Source organism: Paramormyrops kingsleyae, chromosome 18 (genome assembly GCF_048594095.1).
Source record: "Paramormyrops kingsleyae isolate MSU_618 chromosome 18, PKINGS_0.4, whole genome shotgun sequence".
NCBI lineage: Eukaryota > Metazoa > Chordata > Actinopteri > Osteoglossiformes > Mormyridae > Paramormyrops > Paramormyrops kingsleyae.
The window spans coordinates 25,222,632-25,248,873 of NC_132814.1; the positions used below are offsets into that span (position 1 = coordinate 25,222,632).

Genomic DNA, 26,242 nt, shown 5'->3' on the forward strand with positions numbered 1-26,242 from the left:
TGACAACTCCAATCAGCATGTTTTTGGAAACCCGCAAGGACACAGGAAGAACGTGCAAACTCCACACACATGGAGCAACCGCAGAAAATCCAGCCCTGGTCCTAGAGGTGTGAAGCGACAGTGCTAATCACAATTAAGGTCTCAGACCTTAATTAGCTAGTTAGAGCTATGACTTGTTCACAATCATCGTTATGAAAGGACAGGTGATGCAAATTTCAGTGATACCTGCACAAATATGACCTTCATGGGAGAGCCATCAGAAGAAAAGAATGATGGTACAAAGGTTTTGGGGACAGATGAGATGAAAGTGACTCTTGATGGAGCAGATTGATGGGCCAGTGGATGGAGATCCTCTTCAAGCACCAACAAGGTGATGGAGGAGAGATGACATGGGCTGCAATTATCAGTGATGAACTTGTCAGACCTTTCTGACTTGCAGATGGTGTAAAAATTATCCACAAGGTCTACTGGCAATTTCTAGAAGATACCTTCTTCAAATACTGGCACCAGAAGCTTTCTAAAAGGTTACAATATTCCTGCAGGACAATGCCCCTCCCTGTGCATCAAAGTATTTCATAGATTGGCCTAGAAAGGCTTGAAATGTGATTGAATTATGACCTGCCCCCCTTAATTGCCTGACTCAAGAACTACTGGACCTTACCAAAGTGTGAGATTTACCAAGGTAGCAAGCAGTACCCTTCTCAGAGAAGCATCTAGGAGGTGGTCCTAGCTGGCTCAGCTAGAAAAGGATTAAATCAAAAACCTGATTGGTTCAGTGGGCAACAGGCTCATGATGGTCATTTAGAAGAAAGGTGGCTATACTGGACATTAAACTTGGCGAAGTGGGCTGTATAGAATGACTGATAGCTTGTTATTTCTTATATACACTGAATAACAAAAATTGTTTATTATTTCTGTTGATGGTGAAGAGAGAAAATCCACTTAGTTTATGATTGCCTAATAATTCTGCATACTGATAATCAAGCATTTTTCTTTTATTTTTGTTTGTGAATGTCAAATGTAACATTTTCTCTCTAAATTTACTTGGTGCACAAGAAAACTTCTGAATACATTTTCGTAAGTCTGCCCAACTTTTGCTAAAAATTATCTCCAGGAATAGTACTCGCCTAATAATTCTGCTCACAGTGTAGTCTTTTGTAAGGAAAGATGGGCGAAAATCCCCCAAACGAGAACTGAAAAAGTCACAAACATTGAAGTATCATTGAAGCCACAAAAAGCTGAGATACTTGTACTTGTTACTAAGTACTGATCATGTAGGTTACCCAAACTTTTGCTTCGAGCCCTTTTCCTGTTTCTTATTTTGAAACTGTAAAAGATGGAAATAAAGTAATCTTGCTTAAAATGACAGGAAATGTCATCTAACTACATGCCCTTTGGAAATCAGTTCATCTTCTTATTCACAGCAAGAGAAATTTTGACCAGGGGTGTTCAGATTTTTGCATGGCACTGCATATTGTCCAAGGAAAGCGAGAGGTTTGGGACTTTGTTGCTACTTTCATGTGGGTCAAGCTCATCTGACAAACACCTCCCTGCCCCCCCCCCCCCCGACCTTTGACACTGAGGCAAAAATAAAGTGAGTGTGCAGGATCAGAGTGACATCTTTGGTCAGACCAGGGTAAATTTTAAGAGTCCCCATCTATATCTGTATGGGTACATCAGAACCTTACCTGATCAGTCTTCACTGAGGATGCAATTCTTTCAAGCCACAGTAAAGCAATGGTAAAAGAGTTCCTTTGTCAGTCTCTGGATTTGACAGTGAAGACTAACTGGAAAAAAACCTGCCCAATCTCACCTCCTACCTCATTAGCTTTTCCTGACAGATTAATCTTCCATGTTTGGTATTGAATTTAAACATTAATGGTGAAAGGCAGACTGAAGGAAACCAGCAGTGGGGAGTCAAAGTGGAGGAGCAGAATGAAGTGATACAGGAGGGGGTCTCATTAAGACATTCCCAGCAGCAGTGCTTGTATAAACAGCCCCCGGTTTCTGACTGCAGACTGCCCACTATCACTGCCTCTTGCAGCAGACCCCCTACCCTAAGCCTAACCCCCTACCCTAACCCTACCCTACACTCAGAACATGACCTGAGGTTCTCTGGCTGCCGTAGCGACTTTCGCAAGCAGAGAGGTGACCATCTCTTCACATTCACCATAGTCACTCCGGAAGCTCGACCTCATCCCTCCCCGATGTCCTCAAACCACAAATACCCCAGGAACAGCCAACCCCCCCCCCCTCTCTGGGTGGCCCTTCACTCCCTTATCACTCATACTAAGGAGATGGATTGGGGGGTGATTCTCTGGGTCAAAACTCCACTCCTATTTCTCTTTGCAAAATGGGACACCAATAACAACCCAGTAATGAAGGAAAACATTTCTGTTGCTTCCAGGAACCCAAACTGCCATGACACTCCTCTACTGATTTTTTTTCTGTGGAGGGGTTAGAAGTTAGAGGTCATGGGTTAAGAACAAGGGTATGATTACTGCTACAATACTGACAGTCAAGGCTAAACTTGTTACTGGGTGAAGACCAAGTCAAGACCAAAGTATTCAAGTGAAAAATCTGCAGAACAAGCAAATTCATAGTAAAAAAAGACATCCTTTCATTACATCTTTAGAGTGAATTAATAAAGCTGGATGGTGAAATTAAACTGTTGTATATTTGGTTCATCCATACAAAATTAACTGTAACAATTACAGTGTTCCTATATGCAGGACTAGTGTATGCCATAGCATATGTCAGCGTTTATTGTTGTGCATGTGTATAGTATACTCTGTATAGTATACTCTGTATAGTATACTCTGTATAGTATACTCTGTATAGTATACTCTGGAGTGGAGCTGGCATGTTTATGTGGTTTTACGGAGAATACACATGTATTGTGCTTGAGTCTATGGAATATAACATGATACTGGGGGAGTGTATATGCTTTGGTTTTAAGCCTGGAACACTAAGCCGATTTCTGGCCGTCAAAAGCTATTGGGCCATTGGTGTATGTAGCACAGTTGGACACGATTGGTGCTTGTTGGTGCCGTTTTTGCCAACTGAGCATCATGAAATGCCATCAAAGTTAAGTCAATGAGCTCTCTGATTGGGCTGTTCAGCACAGCCAAATAGGGGATGTGAAGTGAAACGCAAGCGGAACTGCCTGGAACCACAGAGGAGCTGAAAGCAGAACAAAATGGCCATTTGGAATGAGGAACATGAGGAGGAGTTAATTACTATAAATCAAGAGAATCCAGCTTTGTATTACATAACAGAGAAACTCTACAGATACTTGGGCAAAACCAGTATTCCAAATGAGGATGGCGTAGAAAGAAAAACAGGAAACCACAGTGGCGTGATTTCTGCTACCTTGTGGTGTAGATCATCATTTTTCACGCAGGCGCAGAATGAACGTGCATGTGAACTGTTAGCTCTAGTCATACAGATGTGTTCCATTGCAAAATTTTCACAGATGAGAGGGGATGGTAGCAGATCATGTGTGAGACTTGGCTGGCAACAGTGTTTTTGCTGTTGGCTTGGTGTGTAACCAGCTTTAGGGACAAATATACATGCCTTTAATGTTGTGTGGTAGAGTACCTTATAAACTGAAGCATCCAACCCTGATTAAAGTGCATTTTAATGGGGAGACAAATTGAGGACACGTCTGCAGTCATATGTCACCTGAATAACTGAGAATAACTGTGACGAGGAAGATGAGAGAATATGGCCACAGTCCTGCACCCAAGTTAAAAACACACCTGAAACCTGAACATCTGTAACAATTAAAAATACAAAATTAGAGTATATTAAAAGTTTCAAAGTTCATACTATTAAAAAAAAAGTCACTGAACAATAACTCAAATACATTAAGCACCAGTTTCAGTTACATAAAGGATTCTAGATTTAGGAGTGATTTCTAAACTCTGAGAATGAGAACTTAAAGGACACAAACCGAATACGTAGGACTTGGCACTGATTTCTCATTAATGCCAATTTCCTCAGATGCCACATGGCAACGTGTTATGTACTAAATACTAATCCAAGTATGTGCAAAAGAACATGGCAATCCTTATAAAAACACAACATACCAACTTGAATTACTGGTATAATTGTCTACCTAATTACACTGGATATATATGTAAAAGACAAGTTGTTTTTGGTATCAAAGAACATAGGAAGCACCATAAAATTCACTCACACTGATTCATTTTGTAATTACTGCATTCAGTGCTTACTCTGTCAGAGAGGTTAATAACTTCCCAACATCTGTGATTTATTTTGGTCATAGTACTGTGCGTGCGAGAAGTATTTATCATACCGCAAAGACATTGTGCATTTCCTCTGGTGTGAGCACGGGCCCATTCAGCACACGTGGCTACATGCTGTAGATATTATATGTTCTCCAGGAGAGGAGCCCTTTCATCTGGTTTTGTCATTACTGGAGATCTGCGATACTTCAAGAACTGCACAGTGATCTGAGGGTTCAGTCAAGGGCATCATGGGCATCAGGGGTTACAGTCACCTGCTCCACAAGCTGTACAGTAAGTGCATGCATTGGAGACAATCAATGAAGAAGTTACGACTACCGCTGTCATTATTGCTAAGCTTATACTAAATGAAGGAGATTTTACTACCCACTTATATTTCATAATACAGGTCTGTGAAATGGGCAGACAGGAACAGGTGCATATTTAAAATACTGTATCCGGTGAGAGGACTATAGTAAAGCCTCCTGAGTATCTACATGTCGGCCAAGATGTACCCAGGTGAGAAAAGGATACGACCAGGTCAAGGAAGAGAGTTCCCAGGCTGCCAATGAGCCAGGGCAGATGGTGGACCATATAGCTAGCCTCGCCCTCCCCACGGCTACGATCGGGGTTCTTCAGCAGCACGCTCAGTCCATATGTAGTGTTTCCCAGGATGACCAGAGCAAACAGGAAGTAGGACACCCCCTCCGTTGACTTCCTGATAAACTACAGCCATACAGAAGAAACAAACGAGAAGCAGCAGAGCAAGAATGAAGACTTACCCTGAAACATACCTTCACTACCCCCCCCTCCCATCCATCCACCATCCCAGGTAAATGACTCACGTTGGTGACAATCTGTGGAATTCTCGAAGACAGGTACAGCAATGACGACACTGAGCCAACTGTAAAGCCAATGATCTCCTTGGTGCTGAAGGGCTGAGAAGAAGCAGAAGATTTAGAAGACTCTCCAGACTCTAACCCTTAAAGCCTCCCATGTGTTATATTTAAAAAAAAGCTGGCAAACATGCATATTAACCTTTATGGAGCTGCTGTCTTCATGAACAAACAGCAGGGATCGACCTTTGAACCCTTGTTGTACAACGTCAACCTGTGGGCTGACTACTGGGAGAGAGAAGGCAGAGACTCCAGCCAGGCTGAGGACCCCCACAGCATTCAGCAGGAGCCTGTCTGAATCACATGGAATAATGACAGGGTATGAAGGACAAACTTACACAGCGTCATTGCACAACACTAGGCAAGCAAGGTCTGTTAGAGAGGCCCTGTTTACACTTGGCTTTAAAATGCGTCTCGGGTGACTGGATCACAGGTAGACTGCAGAGTCACGTCGCCATTTTCATCTGTGTCTTTCATATGTCTCCAGGATGACCATTTGTGTTTAGATTTCCAGCATTAGTGGTTACACTACAAAAGATGGTCTGGGGCACATTTAACCACACATCTCAGCAAGTGGTTCGAGCGATCGGACCACAGTGCGTCTTGCTCATTTACACTTGTGATACAATCGCCCAAAACACATTTTAAAACCAAGTGTAAACAGGGCCAGTAATGCATAAAACTACATGCAGCAACAATCAAACCGCAAACACTCAAGAATATTGTTTAGGATCTATTTCTGTAACTGAGTGAAAGAGCATCACCAATACGGATAATGACTGAGTGTGACAGAGGATATAGTCTCTGAAGAGATCAAGCTTTGGATCGTATGTGTTACAAATGTGCCAGTAATGTACATCATTACAGGTCCTGCTCTTTTTGAGCTGCAGTTCAAAAGAACCAAGAAAGCATTATATTAAAGTCCCACATCCAAGACAAGAGAGGGAGGAGACACACTTACAGAAGACAGTACCTAACAAATCTACAGATGGCCACGTGAATTCAGCCTTTTACAAAAAATACTCTGATTTTTTTTTAAGTAACAATGGAAACAACTCCTTGTTTTTCTTTGATACATAGAGTATCATTTTCCTCAAATATTAAAGGAGAGGTAACCGTGCACTGTCATATTTTGCATATTAACAAACAGGCAAAAAAGGTAGAGAAATATTACTTTAGAACTGCACACACACACAGCAAATACAATTACAAAAAAGCAAGGCTTGCAGAAAGTCTTCAGTCACCTGTCTTATTTGGGAAAGACTCAAGAAGTATCACTGAAAACAGACTCACTGCTAAATCCAGAATTCTTTGCCTTAAAATAACTGTACATGGCCAGTGTTGTCAGGTCAGCCATCACATAGTACACTGCAGTGTAGCACTGTGAAAGGGTGTGGGAGGGGGTTCATAGGGAGAAGAAACAAAAAAATCAGAGGGTTAGGTTTCAAAACTAAAATAATCAATTAAATTTTACATTTATAATGTACATTTTTATGTGCTTGCTGATAAAACTGACGTTTACATGTGAGTAAATTTAAATGCTGCCAAAACTAAATGGAAACTCCACTTTACTCTAGCTAGGGGTGGTCAATCTTATCCGCAAAGGTTCGGTCTGTATGCGGGTTTTCGCTGCAACTCCCTAATTAGATTACTAATTAGAGGACTGATTGGCTGAAGAGTCCTCACACCTGGGTTTGAACAGCTGACCTACAGGTTATCCCAAATACCTGCATACATACCGGCCCTTTGCGGATAAGATTGGCCACCCCTACTGTAGATCATGGGCCACCTAAATCAGCACCTACCTGAAGTGGCAGTTGATTGGCTAGAAAGGAGCCAATTAGGTTGCAGCTATCCCCAGCTAGCCACAACAGAAGGAACCAGACAGACAGGGCACTATCCATATTCCCAGTGCGATATGATTTGTAGCACTGCCTACGGTGGGAGAATTAATACAGTTCACTTTCATGGGGGTAGTGCATGGTCTTACACAACACTTGGGGAAGCTACCAAGCTTCAGATTATAGTGACCTTTATTTCTCTGGTACTTGTTGAAGATGCCTATTGCTGTTCTTTCCAGGTATTAGTTTGTAACACTGTGTTCTTGATGTTTGAATTTAAGGTAACTCATGCCTCTCATTAAATCTGAAATGACTTGTGAGGGAGACTCATCTGAATGAGACTTGTGTAGTAAAGTGTAACAAATGCAGATTTTTTTAAAACTAATTTTCCTAAATGAATTTGCCTTGTCTTTTAGTACTGAGGTTACAAGTGGTGTGAAATGAGTGTAAGATACACTACAAATAAACTGTGGTAAAAGGTCACGTAGCTTGTTCCTGACAATCTGGACATGGAATACTCACGGCCCAAGAGACGCCATGAAGCACACAATGGACAGTAGGCCCAGGGAGACGCTAGCCATGTCGCGAGCATCTTGAGCACATTCCCCAAGTCCGACCCACACCCACACCGAACCATTTGGACAGTAAAAGCTCATGTTCCTGTCATCCCTCATTGCCAAGGTACCTTGAAGAAGGACCTCATCCAACCCCATCTTCGCTACCTAAGGGGGAAAAAAAAATCAATGTTGCATCTTTATGCAACTGATACAGTTCTTTATACAAAAGCATCCTCTGTAAATTTAGCTATGCACACTCTACAGATAGCTTTCCATTCTTTACATATATCTGAGAAATTTAGAATTGTTTTTTTTTTTTTTTATGATTTTCACTCACTCCTGTATTTCACTTGACAAATATCTGATTTAAATATTAGATGGGAGATAAAGAAAGTAACCCTGCTTATATTAAGTATTTTAGAATCAGAATTGATTAAAGGCGGACGTATAGTGTTAATACTGATAATCATTAAAAAACAAAGAAACAAACAAAAAAAACATCAGACCAAAGATTGCTTTTATTTTCATTCAAAAAGCTGGTACAGATTTCTTTTCGTCAGTTTTGGATTGCGTAATGCTATTTATAAGAATGCATCATCATCTCTTTTGAGAAAACACTGCGCTATGTAACTGGTCTGGGATCTCGCACACGTCATTGTGATTTATGACATTTTAAAAGGGTCATCTCTCCACTTAAGAAAAACTCATACAACCATTTTTATTGCAACAAGTTTACTGGAGAAACTACCACTGCATTCAAGATATTTTGTCATGATACCAGATCTTCAGAAATGTCTGTTCTAAACTGAATAAAGCAACCTTCTCATTCTGTGTTAATTATGCTTGGAATGAATTACAAAATCCTTAGCGTTCATTTAATAATTTTTAAAGTATGCTAGAATGTGTCTTGACTGAACGGTGTTATCGTTTTAAATTCTGCAGCTATGAAGATGTACATTTTTTACGCAATCGTGTCGTCGCGTCTGTTTTATCTCCTAAATGTCATGTTGCGCCTGCTACCATCTTGACCTACTCTACCTGTAAGAACAAAAACTGGGACCTTCCTGGCTAAATAGATGATAAACTCAAAAAACATGTTAATCAATGAATATTGTTAAGGTTGACAAATGTTAATTCCAACTTCTTCACAATGAAAAAATCAATACAAAAGGTTTTACAGGAGGCACAACCCAAAACAGAAGTGTAGCTTCTGCCATCGAAAGCGAAGAGATAATCTTACCTCACCACCGTGTTGCTAAATTGATAGATAAAAACGATGTATTTAAACGAGGTATTCGATTTATGTTAAACACATATTAAAATTGATTTGAACACTAGCACCGTACTGAAGGAGAAGTGGGCAGTCCTTCCGCGTTCTTATTGGAAACAACAACCTGTGTTTTTGACACAAGCCGAGGCCGATTCACACGCTTCCCACCGCCACAACAACAAGGCCAGCCAAGAGGAACAAGCTACCGAATAACCGTCTAAGCCGGTGGCCGGTTACACAGTTAGAAAATGAATTACTCCTCCTTCCTGAAATTCTCGCATCACTGCGGAACAGGGTTATTGGCTCATGAATCTGGTACCCGGAATTATAAAACTACAAACTAATATCGCATTAAAAACTGACCGGAAGCTCAAATCTACGGCGGCCTCAAAGTGCAAAACATAGAAATTGACGTTCTTTTAGTTCACAATCGTTTGCAGTTCGTTTAGGGCACCTAAATCCAATCTACTGGGATGAATTAAAACGTTGGATTTAATTAGGCGGTTAGCCTACACTTTGGGTTTGGAACTAAATATAACGTTAGCTGTGAGTTTCGTTGATTGAAGCTACATTTGTTCAGGGGTAACAGATATGGACTACGACGGAGAAGTGCCAGCGGCACAGACTTAATGTGACTGCGATCGATGGCAGCAACAAATGAATGAAATTGCTAGCAAAAAATAATGGATTTTTATTTAATTACCCCGACAATCGGAGTTCTGAACACAAAACATATAAAAATGTTTATTATATCTTTATATTCTTGCGTTTTTCTCAAGGAAGTGTTTTGTACTTCTGGGCCACCGTACGAAATCTCAGCGTACGCATGAGCAAAAAACAAAGCAACAAGACATCAAGTCAACATCCCTGGAGCAACTGGAGGCTAAGCGACGGCATCAGTCCCTGCCGGCCCTTGAATTCGAACAGGCGGCCTTCCGATCACGGGCACATGACGGTGATTCACACCGCGTCATGAGTAGAGCAGTATGGGGGAAAACATTACAAAGCTAGTTACTGAATCCGTCGTATATATATGTATAAAAATCGCCGACGTACCTCGTAAGGTGCTTCACACGCTCCGCATTGTATGACGGCGAAGCGACTGGCCGAAGTTGTTTTGATTAGGGTGATCCTAACGGCCTTTCTTTTGGGACCTAAATGCCAGAAATGGCCCGGATTTCGCTTTGTTTCATGCTGACCTATGCCTTCTTTAGTAAGAACACTTTGTGTGCATATTTCCGTTGATTTGACGCCTCTCTTTGCGTACTGACCCCGGTATCACCTTTCTTGCAAATCAAAATATGGTCATCGTAGTTTTTAAAATTACACGAACGCGAAGCTCGTCTTCTATCTTCTGCTGACAAACACGTTACGAAATGCCTGAAGAACGTCATACAATTACATTATCATTACAAGCAGCAAGTCGTTCTTAACATTCATGTCGTAATGTTTTGAATTCCTCTGTACCTGAGCTTTTACAAACGGCAAATAAAGCATCACCAAAAACAAACGAGTGTCAATTTTAGTGGTAAAGTACACAAAACATGATATATAAAACCGCATTAGAATCTTGTATGTATTCACGCTTTAGGTACGTCAAAATTACTCACTCAACGCAATATTCTCGTTGACAACTCAGCCACTTGTATAGAGACTACTTCACAGCAATCGTAGGCAAACTTTATGTATATTCAAGCATGCAACACCAACTCACCTTTTAACTAACACTCTCCCTCAACACTCCCCAGCCGCCCTTATTTCTGGCGAACCGAATCGACCGGCTTGCGGCTCCACATGACACTTCCGTGAAGTCAGCTGACTGTGGTCACCTGACTACTCAGCACATATCGCCACTTTAGTGTTCGTTAAATTAAGCGATTCATTAAAACACTAAAAGCTTGGAATTCAGGATTTAGTTACCAATACTACTATCGACTATGAATGTCCATTTCAGTTTTTGTGTTTCAGAACACTTAAGTGACCACGGTCCCCTTTCTCTTGTACGAAACCAAGTCTCTTGTTCGACAAGGGAAATAAGGGGTTTTCACTACTCTTAATGCCGGTATTCTAGATCATTATGGTGTTTCTGAACAACCACTTAAGTTTCATATCATTTTCACAATCAAGCCTTGAGTAATGCTATTTACAGTAACTGTTTGAAGAACAATGTTTATTGAAATGAATGTCCAAACAATGTGATTACTTTCCACTGCAACCACTAGCTTTCTGTTTGTACTCATATACAGAAAAAAATAATAGAACACACAAAGGAATACCTGGTAGGTAATTTGTTTTAAATTTTATAGTACATTGAAGAACTGGAAGATGAGTTTCAGATATTTTATAAAGCATAGTTCACAACAGATTTACAAACATTATCATACCTGATAAAAAAGAACATATTAATTTAACTAGCCAAAAACATAACTTTTAAATCTGTACAAGCAGTATCTTGTATAACATCCATAGATTTCCTCAGAAGAGGAAACACAATCTTTCCCAGTAAGCAATCAAAAGTCAATTGCTGCCACAAATTCATTACTTTTTCACATCCTGATTTACTGGAATTTATAACACGGTATATAAAAAAATCTGTCAAACAGATCAATACACTGTCAGAGCTCCCTTCTCAGTCTGACAGTGAGGAGGGTTGTGTTAAGCTTTCTCTTCAGGATCTCTCAGCTGGGACATGGCACACTTCATTTAATGTGCATTGGCTTCTCATTAGGCTTTAATCTCTTGCGTTTCGGCTGGACAAAGTCATCATCTGAGTCCTCTGTGACGTCCTCGTCCTCCTCTGGGGGGCGCTGCTCACCTTCTGGCATCAGGGGGAAAGTGCGGTCGGGGAAGAGCTCCTTCAGCTTCTCCTCGAAGTGCAGGCTCACAGTTTTCCCTGCCTCTGCCACCTCCGAGTCTGCCTGTAAGGGGGGGGAGGGGGGGGGGGGGAAGGGGAGGTGGCGCAGGGAAAAAAAAAATAAGGGAGGAAGACACCATTGAGTGGATTAACAATATAAGGGTTTGTGGTGAGTCCAGTAAAACCCTTCACATCCATGGTGTATCAGAAAGGGCTTACCTGGACATTAATCTGTTTCTCCTCATCATAAACTTGGATTATTCGAGACATCTAAAAAGGGCGATAATAGTACAATAAAGACAAAAAAAAATTCAACAAAAAAAAGAGGAAGAAAATTTACACGCAGATGTAGAGAGGAAACAAAGCCATACAGGTCTCCAAGAAGGATCACTATTATCTTGAATTTGCTCAGTTGTTTGTCCAGAAACCAGCTAATGGGTTAACTTGCCATATCATTACACTATGGATGACTGTAGCGCCAATGATGTATAGATTGACAAACTTTCGAACACTGAACCACAACAAAAATGTATTTATCAAAATTTCTCTATCAATATTTTAATAAATAAGTTACATTATGTTAATACGTAAAATAAAAAATGTTATACTACAGTAAACTTGTTGTAAAAATTTTAGGAAACATTTTCAGCTGAATCTCAGTTCATTAAAAAAAAAAATTCATTTCCATGCACGTAACTGTATGGTGATGATTTATAAGTTAGATATACAGCAAACATTGCTAACAACATTCATCCTACAGCATCAATGTGAACCATAACCAGATTTCCACGTGACCACTGTGTCCAATAAAAAACCTACTGAACTCCTCCATAAAACTTGCAATAACATGCTAATGAGAAAAATGTATTCCACATGGGTTTCTGCAATGTATACATTCAGCCATATAGCCTTTGGTTTAAAACCATTGTGTCTTTCCTAATCTACATGAGTATAATATGTAATCACTTGCCAAAGGTTTTAGAAAAGTTCTTTATGTGGAAAGATGGCTAAATGTGTTACAATAAATGTGTTACAAAAGCAGTCAAACCCCAAGACATACAATGCTCATATGTTTGAAAAATAGATTAAAAAAAATCTCTGCCTTTAGTGGACATATGAGACAAGACAACAGTTTGCCTTCAACCCTACCAAGAAAAATCATGCTAATTTGTTTGATGGGGTCAAATAAATGGAATCAGTATCTAGTGATGTAGCAGGCACCACATGAGACAAGAGGAAGACAGAAAAACAATGTCTTGTAGGTATTGTATTTGGACTTGGAAGGTGGCCAACAAACTTGCCATTTAACCCAAAACAGTCCATGGTGGATTCCAATGAGCTTCGCTAAAATAGAATGACTGCAGGTTTCAGCTTGCTGATGGCAAAACCCACTTCTTGTTTTGTTGAGCTAATAGTCAAAAGTTGGGTGGTATAAAAGAAAACTGCTTATTAAAGACAAGGCAGACTCACAGTAATCCGAATATTAAGGGACCCAAATAAACTTATATCAGTGAAATAATTCTTACAGTTGTGAAAAAGCACATAAGGATATCTTTATTTAAGAAATGGTTTGAACAAAAGTCACAATTTTGGTTGCCTGGTCTTCACAACAGAATTCTGCTCAATTGCAATATAGCCCAATCAAAAAGGACCTCAGAAAAAGCTTTGGGAGTTCATAATGATAGAGCAACAAAAGCATTTCTAAAGAAATAGAAATTCAGCACTGTTGCTGCTCTCCCTAGGAGTGAGTGTCCTACAAAGATTACTGCAAAGATCACTGCAGAATCAAAGTGACAAAGAACACTAAGGGTGTAGAGTTGCTTTTCCGCCTCAGGAAAAGCTGTATCAGGAAATTCTACAGCAGACTAAAGTCAGACTGTCTGACTGATCTAAAGCTCAAAAGTAGTTTAGTCATGGAATGTTACAATGTTACAATGATCCAAAATACAGGACCAAATCAATAACAGTGGGTACAACAGAAGAAATTTCACGTTTTCGAATAGCCACCACATGGTCAGAAAGTCAGGCTTCTAAGCATACACATAAACAGATGTATTTACCTTTTTTTTTTAATAAAAGAGTGAGCCAAAATAGCTCCTAACTGTTGTGTATGTCTGATCAGCAGATACAAAAAGATTGTGTTTGAGATTGACCCAGAATGACAAATCAGACTGCTGATACTATCAGCAGATATGAGCTAGTTGCAGGTAAATTGGTATTGGTGTTTACAGCAACCAATAAATAAGAATTAGAAAGAAATGGAGAGGCTGAAGACTGACCCTTCAATCATGTTATGCGTGTTGTTGTGTGTCGGCAACATACATTATACATTTCACTCTATTTATCAAAACTTTAATATAAAGAACGTCGAACTTAAGGACAACTCATACTTACAAATGGACTGCTATGAAGCCTATTATACTAAAAATCTGAGTGACATACAATGGTTTGTAATTAACGCTCACACTACTTTGAGGCTCATGGAAAAATCGTGCCGCTTCAGTGATTCATCGGCTCATGGTAAAATACAGTACCATAAGTATTTTTATTATTACCATTATTACTATTATTATTATTATTAGTAGTAGTAGTAGTACTACTACTACTACTACTACTACTACTACTACTACTACAACAATGCACAGCATTACTATTGTTCCAACTTACCTACAAATTAGACTTAAAAACAGACTAAGGGAACGGATCTCATTTGTAACCTAAGGACTGCCTGTATTTTGCTGTACTTTTGTTCAAAGTACTATTTATGACAACAAAAGTTTCTTTTTACACTGCATTATATTATGTTGGTGAATATTTAAAATAACTACACATAACAAATGTTAGGGAAAATCTTTAAGTTACGTGTCAGGCTGTATTTCAGGTTGCTACAGAGGTTCCACTAAAGTAAAGGTTCACGTTTCTTTTATCAATAAAATGGTTTAAGCCATTTCTTTCATGAAGATAAGGGGTATGATACAATATAATCCACTCACAATTTGGTTCAATGAACGATTCAGGGCTCACAGTTCAAAAAACTTATAAAATATTCTATATAACTAAATAAGTCTGAAAAACTATGAAGGCTGTTTTCAAATTATTTTTTTCTTCTCTTATTCTGCAGTGCAAAATGTAAAAATAAAAGCTCAAAGCAAAACTGAAATTATGCCTATTGCGCCCTCTTGAGTTAACATCGATAAATGATTTCATGCCATGGCTCATTGTTACACCCCTACAATGCGTATTGTCATATTTTTTTAATCATGAAATATTGTGCCATGATGAACTGTTACACCCCTAAATCCAGATAATTCTGAAAGGGTTCAAAAACCTTTCACAACTGTCATTCCTGAATATCAGTCAACAATTCAACTCCTCCCTTCAAAAGAACAACATTATTACTGTAGGAGACCTGACCTGAATCACTATCAAGAGGATCATTCAAGTCAAATAGCAAAACTCTAAAATAAAAAATATGAAAACATAGGTCTGGTAAACAATTTCAGAACTGGGGGAAAAAAAACTATAATACAAAGAAATTGGTCAGGCTGTGAATCTCACATGACACTATATAAAATCAGATCTTGCCATTAGGTTGTTGCTGCTGTTAAAGGAAAGCTGAAAAACGTTATAACACAGAATTGTGTGCATTCAGCGCTGCTCTATCAAGATGGTGTAATGGTGCAGTAAACGTGTGTGTGTGTGTGTGTGTATATGTGTGTGAAAGCAGGCAGAAGCACAAGGCAGACAGACTAGGCAGACATGACATGAAGGCATTTCCTGTTACTGCTGTGTGCTGTGAGTTTGAGCGAATCTGCGAACTGGCAGTATAAACTCGTCATGCCCTGATGACTGGGCACTGCTAACCCCATTCAGCCTCCCCAGACCCTCTAACGGCTGCCAGGTCTCCACATATCTTGCACATGCACCAAGCATGCCTGCATGGATGCACCTCCCCAAGCAGACCCTCACACACATGCCACTCACCTCATTGTATTTGGCACAGTTGCTGAAGACCAGTCTGACATCAGACACGAACTCCAGCGGCGTGCGGTAGTGTTGGGAGTCCTGCAGCTGCTGCAGCTTTTGCTTCACTGTGTTCAGGTCCATGGGCTGCTTGATGATCTTATAATAGTTGGGCACCTTGGGGGGGGGGGGGGGATCGGCAGACATACATTGGGGCACAGCCACAAGGAGCAACATGCTGTGATGACATTGATGCCAGAGACCTACAGTGGGTCCAGCACTAAGATGTTATGATGGTACTCACAGAAGAGGAAACAGGCTCCTGGAACTCCACGCTCAACTCATGGCAGAAGATGTATAGCAGGAGGCGTTGACACCTCTATCATGAGTCAGAAAAAGAGGCAGAACAGACCAACAGAATGAGGAGATACAAAGTTTACACACGATTTTTTTAACCAATCTACGGTCATAACTTTTAAAATGTCAATCACTCAAAAAGCTGCAATCAAAACCTGCATCCTTTTCTAACCCACATCTTTTGGAGACTGGAAGAGAGCATCACTAACACAGGAAGAAAGTCCTCCTCAAGCCAGGAGATGAGGTCACAGTGTTATGACGAAAGCCTTTCAAAGGCCTAGCATAAAGACTTTTAGTGCATTGTTAAGCATTCAAGTAGTATTTGTTTCATTTTAAAAATAGAATATCAAGCTGTATATCAAACCAAACATACTTATACCTTTATCAAACTTACATAAAGCCATAATTTCTGAAATGGAGACCTGAACGACTGCCTTGCCAAGATCATTCAGCGATGAATTAAAGTGTCACTAAGTCTGGACCATACAGTCGGGTACACTAGTTATCCAGCTGTGAAGTATATAACTGCTATCTGAAATATGAATTCTGGTGCACAAGGGAAATCTATAGTGGAAAATGTAGTACAGCCCTTCGCATCTTATTCGACATATTTGGACATTTCCATTTCAACAATGCTGATAAGTAAAGGTGATCTGATGGAAAAAAAAACAATTGGAATAATTTCATAACAGTTCATTATAAAATGATCCCCAATGGCTGATGCCAACTCATATAGCAGAAAGAATGACCTGGCCTTGACAGACAGCCACTGGACTGAAACGTTTGTATATGAATTTGTGAACAACCTTTTGGACAATGGAATGATTGGTTAGAACTAGCTTTAGAAACTTTTCCCAGACTTCTAGGTACTAGAAATATGCTTTGAAGGACATCCGAGTTAATCTCTAATGAGGTTCTTATTTGCACCTACCCTGGTGCACGATTCAAGTTTTGTTTTACGCAATAATTAAGGTGGGATGTACTTTTCCTGAACAAGGAAACTGTATCTAATTCGTCAAATAGCATCCCTTCATTTACCAATATTGGGGCTCGTTAACCAGTATAATCCATAGGTGTTTTCTTAAATTTCCTCTTGAGAATGTTCTAAGAAGGTCCTAAGAAAAGTCTGAGAGACTGATGACGTGTTATTGTACCTCAAAGGGGAGGACTAATAATTATCACTGTCTGTTGGTGGGAACTACATTCACAACACTTACGTAAACACGGACTGACAGCGTAATGTGGCTAATGACTTCTGAATTGTACTAATCAGACATAAGTTTAAGTCCCCCCCATATGTCTGCCTGGGTATTTAAGCATCAAACTGACATTCCAAAACGGTATAAATGCCGTGAGAATTTAGGCAGACATGCCACATGATGTGTGCAGATACACTCACCCGCTGGTCCTCGGGACTCAGCCCCTGATCACTGCTGTCTTTCTGCTTCTCCCCGTCACAGTCGTACACCACCTCAGGAGCCGTCAGACTGCGGCAGAAGGTGCACAGCCAATCACCGCTAGGAGAGACCCAAGAAGAGAGACTGAAACAACAGTAACCATGTCTGTGGCTACATTACAGCACTCCAGCCAAAGGTACCCAGGCCTTTATGGATAATTCTAAAGGAAATACAGATACACACCAAAACATGACAACAAAAAGGCATGTTTGAAATTCTGATCTTTTCTTACACATTTTACCATAAATAAATGTAACCCTGACAAGAGGTGTGTGTGTGCGGGTTCATACAATGGGCTCACCTTGGGGAACAGCTTAGTGTGGGGATGTGGCAGGTGATGTGGAAGACCTTTGGGCACTTATCACAGCAGAGCAGCTCGCCCCCATTCTGACACACAGCACACCAGTCCTCATTGGGATCGTCGTCCTTCCCAGCCGGGTCCTTGTGGCTGTTCCCCTGTGCCCCACTAGTGCTGCGTGCAGAGCACGTGATTGGGGGGGAGCCCAGACTACATGCTTCCCCTGACTCTGCGTCTCCATTGGTCAGTTTGGGTATGGCGGGATGAGTGTTCTCCTCAGGCGGGGGCTCAGCCGTCGCCGCCGATGCTGAGGCCGATGCTGAGGCCGATGCTGAGGCCGATGCTGAGGCCGATGCTGAGGCCGATGCTGAAGCCGATGACTGTGCCTTGGTCTGTATCCCTTTAGTTGACGGCTCGCCCCCCGTCCTGCTACAGGCCCCGCCTTCTTCTTCATCCCGTGGTTCCGCCTTCACATTCTCCCCGAGCGTCTTCAGTACATCCTGCACGGAGCCGGTGGACACAGCTCCCAGCACCGGAAGGGGCGGAGTCAGACTGCTTTCGGGGCTGCTCATCTGGAAGGGGGAGCAGACAACCGGGCCATTTGGTCTTGACAGTGGAACAGTCATAACATAAGATTTCACTGGAGGAAACATAGTGGGGGCCACAAACAGGAAGTGGGGGGGGGGGCATTACCATGCAGGCGCTCCTCGCCCCATCTTTGCTGCGCTCCACCTTAACAGCCGGCCCCTGGAAACCACAATCCTCTTCCACTCCAGGTTCCTGTTTGACCTTCACCTGCTCCACGGCCACACCCATCTGGGCGACCCTTCCCGCAGAGCCGCAGCTGTGGAGCGGCAGAGACCTGTGAGGGCCTTCACACCCACCTCTCCATGTCAATCAACCCACCAATATGTCCCCAGGCACCTACCTGCCCCTGCTCCCTGTGCTCGACGTGCTGGACGGCCGAACTGGCGTGTGGGAGTTAGACAGACCTGAGACCAAGAAAGAAATAAAAAAAAAAAAAAAAAAAAATGCTGAGGAGAATTGTCCAAAATCAAAACTGTCCAAAAGCAGTATGAGATGAGGAAACCGTCTGATATGAAATAAAGGGAGCCTTTTGGACAGTGTGGATTCTGGCCGACTATCCCAGCTTCTGCCTAAATGGTGGCTAATGAGCTCCTCTCACTGCATACCTCAAACACAACGTAGCTTACATGCAGTACAGATACAGCAGTTAGACCACAAGAAAAAAGGTGGAAAATGTTTATAATAAAAAAAAAAAAAAACACACGTATCTACGAAATTCCATCGCTGACAAACAGTAGACAGATAAAAGACTGTCCTGTAATTAAATCCATTTCAGGGAGGAGATTTTGAGGTGGGACAGGATTTGTAAAATGCCATTTCAATCAAAAGGACCATGATTTCACTTATGCACTGAGTTCTTGCTGTGTGTCTCCTACAATCATGCACGTGTCGCTAATGTTAATGTGAGAAGGCTGGATGCGTCTTTCAATCAAGGCAAAACCCAGTCAAAGCACAAGAAGATCTGGACTATTTATCATAGGAGGCTTTCAGGTTTAAAGTAGTGTGTGAAACCTGAAGAAGCTCAAAGTCTCCTACCTGACATGGACCGTCTGGTTACCCTAAACTAAATACATGCAAGTCTATGCATGGATGCGAGGAACACTGCACATTTGGAAGCATGCCTCGCAGTATCATACACACCCTTATACGTCATACCTGAAGACCCAGGTGAGTGTGTGGAGGGCCCGGGGGAGGGGTTCATGCTGGCCGCCGGACCGAGGGGGGGGTGCGTGCTGGCAGATATGTAGCGGCTCAGCAAGTTGTCCAAAGTGCTGGAGCCAGCGTCTTCCAGCTGTGGTTACAGGGGCCGTTACCATGGAAACACACGTCCACTGACCTATGCCTTATTTCCCATTTGTATCTTCTACTTAACTATATAAATGTAACTACAAGTACGCAAACAAAATTATCACCAAAAGACTCCAGAGGTCTCAAAGATATCCATTAGGAATGGATTAGCAGTCAGATACTAGTTAAATATAAGCAATTTTCATTTTATTTCAATGAATAATCATTAAGCACCAACTTTCTACACACCTGTATGGGGGGGATGTCAGGGAGGCAGGGCAGGTTCTCAGGGTTGGTGACTGAGGGGATGAGTTCAATGGTGCCCACCAGTGGGCTGGTGGGACCGCGGTGTGTGAGACCACCTGCCATGCTCCCACTGGTGGGGCTGGTGGGGTTGGCCACACTGGCATTGTGCAGTGAAGCCACTGGGAAGGGCCCTGCGTGACCTGGGTTTGAGTGCTGAAGCAAGCAAAAACAGTCAAGTCTCACTTGGACGTAGAGCCTTTCAAATGTCAAAAGTTACAGGTATAAGCCAATCCATTGGTCAGGCGTTGCCAGATTTGGAGAGCAACAGTAACATAAAACTGAAAAGACATTTATTAACTGTTCAAAAGTGTACATCATGGTTTACTATATGCTAATTTCTGCTGTGGGGGTGTGTAATTGTGGGCATTAGTAAATGTCTGTATAGTACTGAAAAACTGGCATTCAGACAAATGTTTACGCTCATCATATAAAGTCTTGGTGATTATTGCGTGTGCACAACATGATCGCGATTATAACATGACAGCCCTAATCACCATCTTATGTTAGCATCAAACGCTAGCAGAAGTAGTATTCGCTTGCGTAAAATTGCATTACGAATCCATTCCGTTCAGCTGTTCTATAGTACTTTAGGTGGTTGGAAATTTTCAGTTATCGGGAATGCATCAATACATCCCAATACACTGGGTACGGCTTGGTTCTTGTGTGCATTTCCACTGCCACCAAGTTGGATACTTTGCTCAAAGGCTAAACTGGTTATCCTCCTGGGATGTGAACCTCAATTGCTGGGTAAACAGTTTAATGATCTAGCTGCTCTGCTCCCTGCTCTGCCGCAAGGACTCCAGGCTCTTCAGAAAAGCTGTACTGTGAGTGTGTGTCCAGCAGAGAGAAATGACATGAACTGATAACTGATAACATTTGACACAATATAAATGTCACACTGCTGGCAGATTATAAATCATATCAGATAAACATTTCTGCAAGCAATTATAATACAGATACGATATCCCAAGAGAGACGCTACTTTTATACTTGATGAAGGTCTCATTCAGTTTTTAGATTCCAAACACCCTGTAACTTTGTCTATTGTGTGTAAGAATAAATACATTTATATTCTGTATATGTTGCTTTAAAAGAACAATGATTGAAATGTAACAATTATGTAACACAATGGCTGATACAGTGTCACGAGTGATGTAATCGCAGCACTGGGCGCCCACCTGTCTCTGAAGCTGCGGCTGCATCATGGGGTACTGCTGTCCATTGTGGCGGGGGGGCTGGCCGGGCTGCATGCGGCCCTGACCAGGGCCTATGCGTAGGGAATGCGAGGGAAACATGTGCGACGAGCCATTTACACCCCCCCTCTGCAGTGACGGCATGCTGATAAGGCGAGGGGGCTGGAAGAGGTGAGAACGCAGTGCATCAGAGACACATTTAGTCATCTCAATTGGAGCGGACAGGAAATGTACAATATTACAGAAGAAGCAACACCAATGCAGTAACTGGAATATAGGGAGAGCATATATACCTGCTGCTGGACCATTTGAGGGCCGCCCTGCCTGGGGTGCTGTACCATCTGGGATGCAATGCGCATCTGCTGCTGGATCTGCTGCTGCTGGTGCTGATGCTGGTGTTGCTGCTGCTGCTGCTTTTGCGCATAAGCAGCCTGCTGCATGTGCTGCAGCCGCAGCTGGGCCAGGTTGATCTGCCCTGGGTGCTTGCCACCGTGCCCATGGCCTGGGGAGACCTGTCCTACGATCACATTGGGTGGGTGCACTGAGGGAGGCATCTTCTCAATCACTAGGTTACCTGAGGGCAGTGGGGGACAAAACAAACAAACAAACAAACATTACCTTGCATGCAAGCATCATTAAAGATGCTGAGAAGATCCACATGGGAATTCTTACCTGTTTGTGTCATCCTCACTGAACCCTTATATTTTTGCAAGTTCATGGTGAGGCCACAATTGATGGATATTCATATTTATATGCATACAAGTAGGTCTGAGTTCCACTATGTATGCGCATGTGTATAAGCAGACATGTCATGGTATCATACAAATATGACCAAATGTGGAAAGTTCCAGAAAGTACAACCAGTTTAGTACCCTGTGACTCTATACCCATTTGACTGAAAGAAAATCTTGGTCTGAATTTGCACTTTCTGAACCTGAGCTTTCCACCTCTGCAAATCACTCACCAAAGCGATTCATTAAATTTAGAACACTTCAATTGGCACAATAAAAGCACCAAAAAAACTATTCTCCTCAGTTTCTACTGCTGTACTGTTGAGAGCATTTTAACCTACTGAGGAACAGTATGGCATTCTAGGCGCATAGATGCCGATCTGAGAAATCAGTAACGGGTAGTAAAATGGCAACACATCACTGGGGCAAAACTCCCAAACCTGGAATAAATCAAAGCCAATTGCTGCTACAAGAAGGTCCTCACCATCACCAAAGACCCACCCATCCCCAGATACAGCTTATTCATACGTCTATCATCAGGCAAACCCCACAGGTCCATCCATGGCCACTCAACAAGAACAGCTTTTACCCCACAGTTCTTGCCAAACTGTACTGGCTTCTGTATTGTTCTGGTCTCATATTTCTTGTACAATCAGGAGCCAACATTCTGAGGGGGTCACAATTCCATTAGGAGGGCCCCCCCCCCTCAAAAAAAAAAGAAAACAATGATGAAATTTTCTGTAATTTGAGAACTGGGGCTTTCTGTCATTTTGTTAATCAAAGCTGAAAATTTTCCTCTGCATCTTGAACTGGAGACACTAAACGGAATTCAGTGTTTTGCCAACTACTCATTTAACCTAAAAACTTTCAGCTCACGGTCATGATAGTCAGAGCTCTCCTTTAGTAATTAAATAGGATGCTATGCTATTACAAGTCGCGACTAGCTAGCAAGGCTAGACAACTGGACTGAGAGAAGACTGATAGCAGCCAAATCCAATTATGTATAAATAATTAAAATTTTCACACACATCTGAAAAAGGGATTGATGCTGCTGCTCTACCAGCTACTTCAACAAGTAGTCATGTGAAAAAATTACGACACCCCATTAAATATTTAGTTCTTTATTAAGAAATATCAACATACCAGTATTAAATCTTCTTTCAAATTATATCTGTAGTTAAAGGTGATTAAATTGCATCATCTATGCAGAAACAAGAAACAAATTCACTTATTTATGAAAAGAAATTAACCAAGATGCTAATTTCCACTGAGGAAAAATCCTCACATTCATCACTATTTAAAATTCCTAGAGTTAGATTCAGGTGGCACCATATCAGGTGAAAATGATCAGAACATCGTTACAGAGCTTTTCGGTGGAGCCTTTCTTATTTAAACCACAGACATTTAGTTTGGTTTGCTCTTGATTGTTGAAATGAGTGGTATCACCATGGTGAGATCCAAAGGCCTTCAGAAAAAAGATTGTAGATGGATACGAGTCTGGGAAGGACATAAAGAGATCTCAAGAGAGTGTGGAATCAGCCATTCCACTGTCCGGAAAATAATTTACAAGTGGAGAACATTTAAAACAACTGCCAGTATGGCCAGGGCAGGCCGTCCTAGCAAGTTCAGCCCTAGAGCAGACCGCAAGGTGCTGAAATAAGTCTCCAAAAATCCTAAAATGCCATCATGGATCATACAGGAAGCTCTTGCCACAGTTCATGTCAAGGTACAAGCATTTACCATCAGTAAGAGACGCACAAGTTTGATTTACATGGAAGGAAATGCATTGTGTCAAGCTTCTGGACAACACTGACATTTGCCAGAGACCCACCTAGACACAGACCGGGACTTCTGAAACTACGCGCTTTGGACAGATGAATCTGAAATTGAATTATTTTTTGGGCGCAGTAACAGAGGACATGTTTGGTGTAAACCAAGGACAGCTTTGAGCAAAAGAACCTCATACCAACTAGCATGGGGGTGGAAATGTCATGGTTTGGGGCTGCTTTGCTGCAGCAGAACCTGGCCAGCTCACCATCATAGAACCCACTATGAATTCATCATATCAGAGGGTGCTTGAGGACAATGTGAAAACATCTGTCCAGAAGGTGAAGCTGAAGTGGGGGTGGACCATGCAAATGACAATGACCCAAAACATTCCAGTAAATCTACCAAGGAATGGCTTACAAGACAGAAATGGAGAGTTCTGGAATGGTCAAGTCAAAGCCGTATCTGAATCCTATTGAGATGCTATGGGATGATTTGAAGTGGAAGTGCATGCAAGACACCCTTCAAACATCACTTAGCTTAAGGCAGGGATGCCCAAACAGTCCATTACGATCGACCAATCGATCACAGAGTAATTCTCAATCAATCGTGACGTGCATTGCAAGCGTCCGCCCATTTTTCAATGTGCAACTAATCGTGTTCTGTAAACATTTAGCACGCAAACATGTCAGAAGCCAAAAGGTCAAAATACGTATCATTTTCATTCAGAGTGGGAAGAGGGTTATTTTTTTGTTTACTCAAATTCGAAGTCCATATGTCTTATATGCAATGCGAGCATGGCTTTACCGAAGAAGGGCAATTTTAGGCTGCATTTAAAAACGATGCACAAAAGCTACAAGCTAAAACAGCCATACGCAGCCGAAAAGTGCGAGAACTGAAAAGTCAGTTAGCAGTACAACAGTTAATTTTTACCCAACTGCATCTTCCCAGTGCCAGCGGTCCCACTAAGGTAGAGAAATACATTTATTTACACGTCTTCAGTTTGGAGAATTACCTGGATTTGCCGTGTGCATGTTAACTATGTAGAAAGGCAATAGCTAGAGTAATAATAGGAGTAACAGAGTAATAGCTTTGGCTCCCTATTTGAACTGGTAGATCTCGGCACACTGGCCACTTGAAAAGTAGATCTTGAGTTAAAAAAGGTTGGGCTTAAGGAATTCTGCATTGGAGAGTTGGGAAAACTTCCTGCCAGTCGATGCCAGAGATTGATAGTTAGTTATAGGAAACGTCTCATTGAGGTTATTTCAGCCAAAGGGGGAAATACTAGCTATTAGGGCACAGGGTGTCATAGCTTTTTCCTCAGTAGGAATTGGTATCTTAGTTAATTTCCTTTGATAAATAAGTGAATTTGTTGTTTCTTGTTTTTGCATAGGTGATGCGTTTACATCACCTTTATCTACCGATATAATTTGAAAGAAGATTTAAATATTGATATTTTGATATTTATTAAAGAATTAAATATTTAATGGTGTTGTCCTAATTTTTTCACATGACTGAAGCTGTTAATCTCTTATTGCACTGATGCACAGCAGAGATCTGAGATCTGAGTGTGTGTGTAGCTAGTGTTGTGAAGTTTGGAAGAAACCAATACCACAGGGAAGGGGGGTGTGACTTTACCACTGTGTTGCATCACCTCTTCTTTTAACAACAATCTGTAAACGTTTGGGAACTGAGGAGAACGGTTGCTGGAGTTTTGAAAGTGAAATGTTGTCCCACTCTTGCCTGATACAGGATTTCAACTGCTCAACAGTTCGTGGTCTCTTTTGTCGTATTTTTCGCTTCATGATGCACCAAATGTTTTCGATGGGTGACAGGTCTGGACTGCAGGAAGGCCAGTCTAGCACCTGGACTCTTCTACTACAGAGCCATGCTGTTGTAATATACGCAGAATGCAGTTTGGAATTATCTTGCTGAAATATACAAGATTCTTTGAAAAAGACGTTGTCTGGATGGCAGCACATGTTGCTCGAAAACCTGTATATATATATATCATTCAGCATTCATGGTGCCTTCCCAGTTGTGCAAGCTACCCAAGCCATGGGCACTAATGCACCCCCATATCGTGACAGATACTGCCTCCAACATTGCTTTTTGGCCTTTTCCCCTTGAGTACAGAGATATTTCCAGATTCTGTGAATCTTTTGATGATGTTATGTACCATAGATGAAATTCCCAAACTCTGCAATATTACGCTGAGGAATATTATGATGCTTCAACCCGCAACACCTATTTCCACAACCAAAGTTCTCATACAGCGTACAATACTGACTGGTCAGAGAGCTAGTCATAAGTTCCCGTGGTCATTAAACAGGCAGGTTAAGTGAGGAGTATCTGTACTTTGATTTAGTTAGACACTCTTTTGATGAAAATGTATTTTAGTTTCAGTTTCATTTTAGGTCGAATAAAATTACAGGAGAATTGGTCGACAATCTACTTTTTGGTGTGTCAATGTGTTGCCAAACTGGGACTTGAATACCAGTATCTCAACTGGTTTCAGTGTTTTTTTCCACTGTATATAATATAGAACACAGTACATAAGGAGATAGATTCCTAATGCCATCTGTCTGTTTTCAGCATACCGATCAGTAAATAACCAGAACTTTTGT

The 26,242-nt window shown here is 41.5% G+C and overlaps 2 protein-coding genes across 9 annotated transcripts in view; both read right to left on the reverse strand.

Annotated features, from left to right (window-relative positions):
- Nucleotides 1-3,622: 3,622 nt before the first annotated feature.
- On the reverse strand, nucleotides 3,623-10,694 carry slc66a1 (solute carrier family 66 member 1). Of its 6 annotated transcripts, XR_002840562.2 has the most exons (9): nucleotides 8,785-9,195; nucleotides 7,510-7,709; nucleotides 6,952-7,081; nucleotides 6,440-6,527; nucleotides 5,289-5,440; nucleotides 5,096-5,188; nucleotides 4,785-4,976; nucleotides 4,322-4,478; nucleotides 3,623-3,776 (listed from the first exon to the last, which is right to left on the reverse strand). XR_002840562.2 is itself a non-coding variant. In XM_023831398.2 (8 exons), exons 2-8 carry the CDS (start codon nucleotides 7,698-7,700, stop codon nucleotides 4,395-4,397), a joined length of 930 nt encoding a protein of 309 aa, XP_023687166.1. In that variant the 5' UTR covers nucleotides 7,701-7,709; nucleotides 10,529-10,694; the 3' UTR covers nucleotides 3,623-4,394. The 6 variants fall into 6 exon arrangements, 5 of the variants coding, with proteins under 5 accessions (XP_023687166.1, XP_023687167.1, XP_023687168.1 ...); XM_023831398.2 differs by lacking the exon at nucleotides 8,785-9,195 and adding an exon at nucleotides 10,529-10,694 and having other exon boundaries at nucleotides 3,623-4,478; XM_023831399.2 differs by lacking the exon at nucleotides 8,785-9,195 and adding an exon at nucleotides 10,425-10,694 and having other exon boundaries at nucleotides 3,623-4,478.
- A 275-nt stretch (nucleotides 10,695-10,969) lies between these two features.
- trim33 (tripartite motif containing 33) overlaps nucleotides 10,970-26,242 on the reverse strand; it is a 55,037-nt gene continuing 39,764 nt past the window's right edge. Inside the window, exons 9-21 of one of the 3 annotated variants that reach the window (XM_023831392.2) lie at nucleotides 21,411-21,691; nucleotides 21,103-21,279; nucleotides 19,868-20,077; nucleotides 19,487-19,622; nucleotides 18,672-18,735; nucleotides 18,437-18,587; nucleotides 18,124-18,315; nucleotides 17,747-18,075; nucleotides 17,388-17,505; nucleotides 15,936-16,010; nucleotides 15,653-15,808; nucleotides 11,888-11,938; nucleotides 10,970-11,732 (exon numbers count right to left, since the gene is read on the reverse strand). In XM_023831392.2, coding sequence (XP_023687160.1) covers nucleotides 11,514-11,732; nucleotides 11,888-11,938; nucleotides 15,653-15,808; nucleotides 15,936-16,010; nucleotides 17,388-17,505; nucleotides 17,747-18,075; nucleotides 18,124-18,315; nucleotides 18,437-18,587; nucleotides 18,672-18,735; nucleotides 19,487-19,622; nucleotides 19,868-20,077; nucleotides 21,103-21,279; nucleotides 21,411-21,691 — 2,159 coding nt within the window. In that variant the 3' untranslated portion in view covers nucleotides 10,970-11,513. Of the gene's footprint in view, nucleotides 11,733-11,887; nucleotides 11,939-15,652; nucleotides 15,809-15,935; nucleotides 16,011-17,387; nucleotides 17,506-17,746; nucleotides 18,316-18,436; nucleotides 18,588-18,671; nucleotides 18,736-19,486; nucleotides 19,623-19,867; nucleotides 20,078-21,102; nucleotides 21,280-21,410; nucleotides 21,692-26,242 lie in introns of all 3 variants that reach the window. The other 2 variants (XM_023831391.2, XM_072702280.1) reach the window with 2 other exon arrangements.

Coding starts and splice junctions, on each gene's coding strand:
- slc66a1 (XM_023831398.2), bottom strand. CDS start 7,700: ATGGGGTTGGATGAGGTCCTTCTTCAAGGTACCTTGGCAATGAGGGAT. Junction 5,441..6,439: donor AAAGAATTCTGGATTTAGCA/GTGAGTCTGTTT, acceptor CATGTGATTCAG/ACAGGCTCCTGCTGAATGCT. Junction 4,479..4,784: donor CTCTCTTCCTTGACCTGGTC/GTATCCTTTTCT, acceptor CTGAACCCTCAG/ATCACTGTGCAGTTCTTGAA.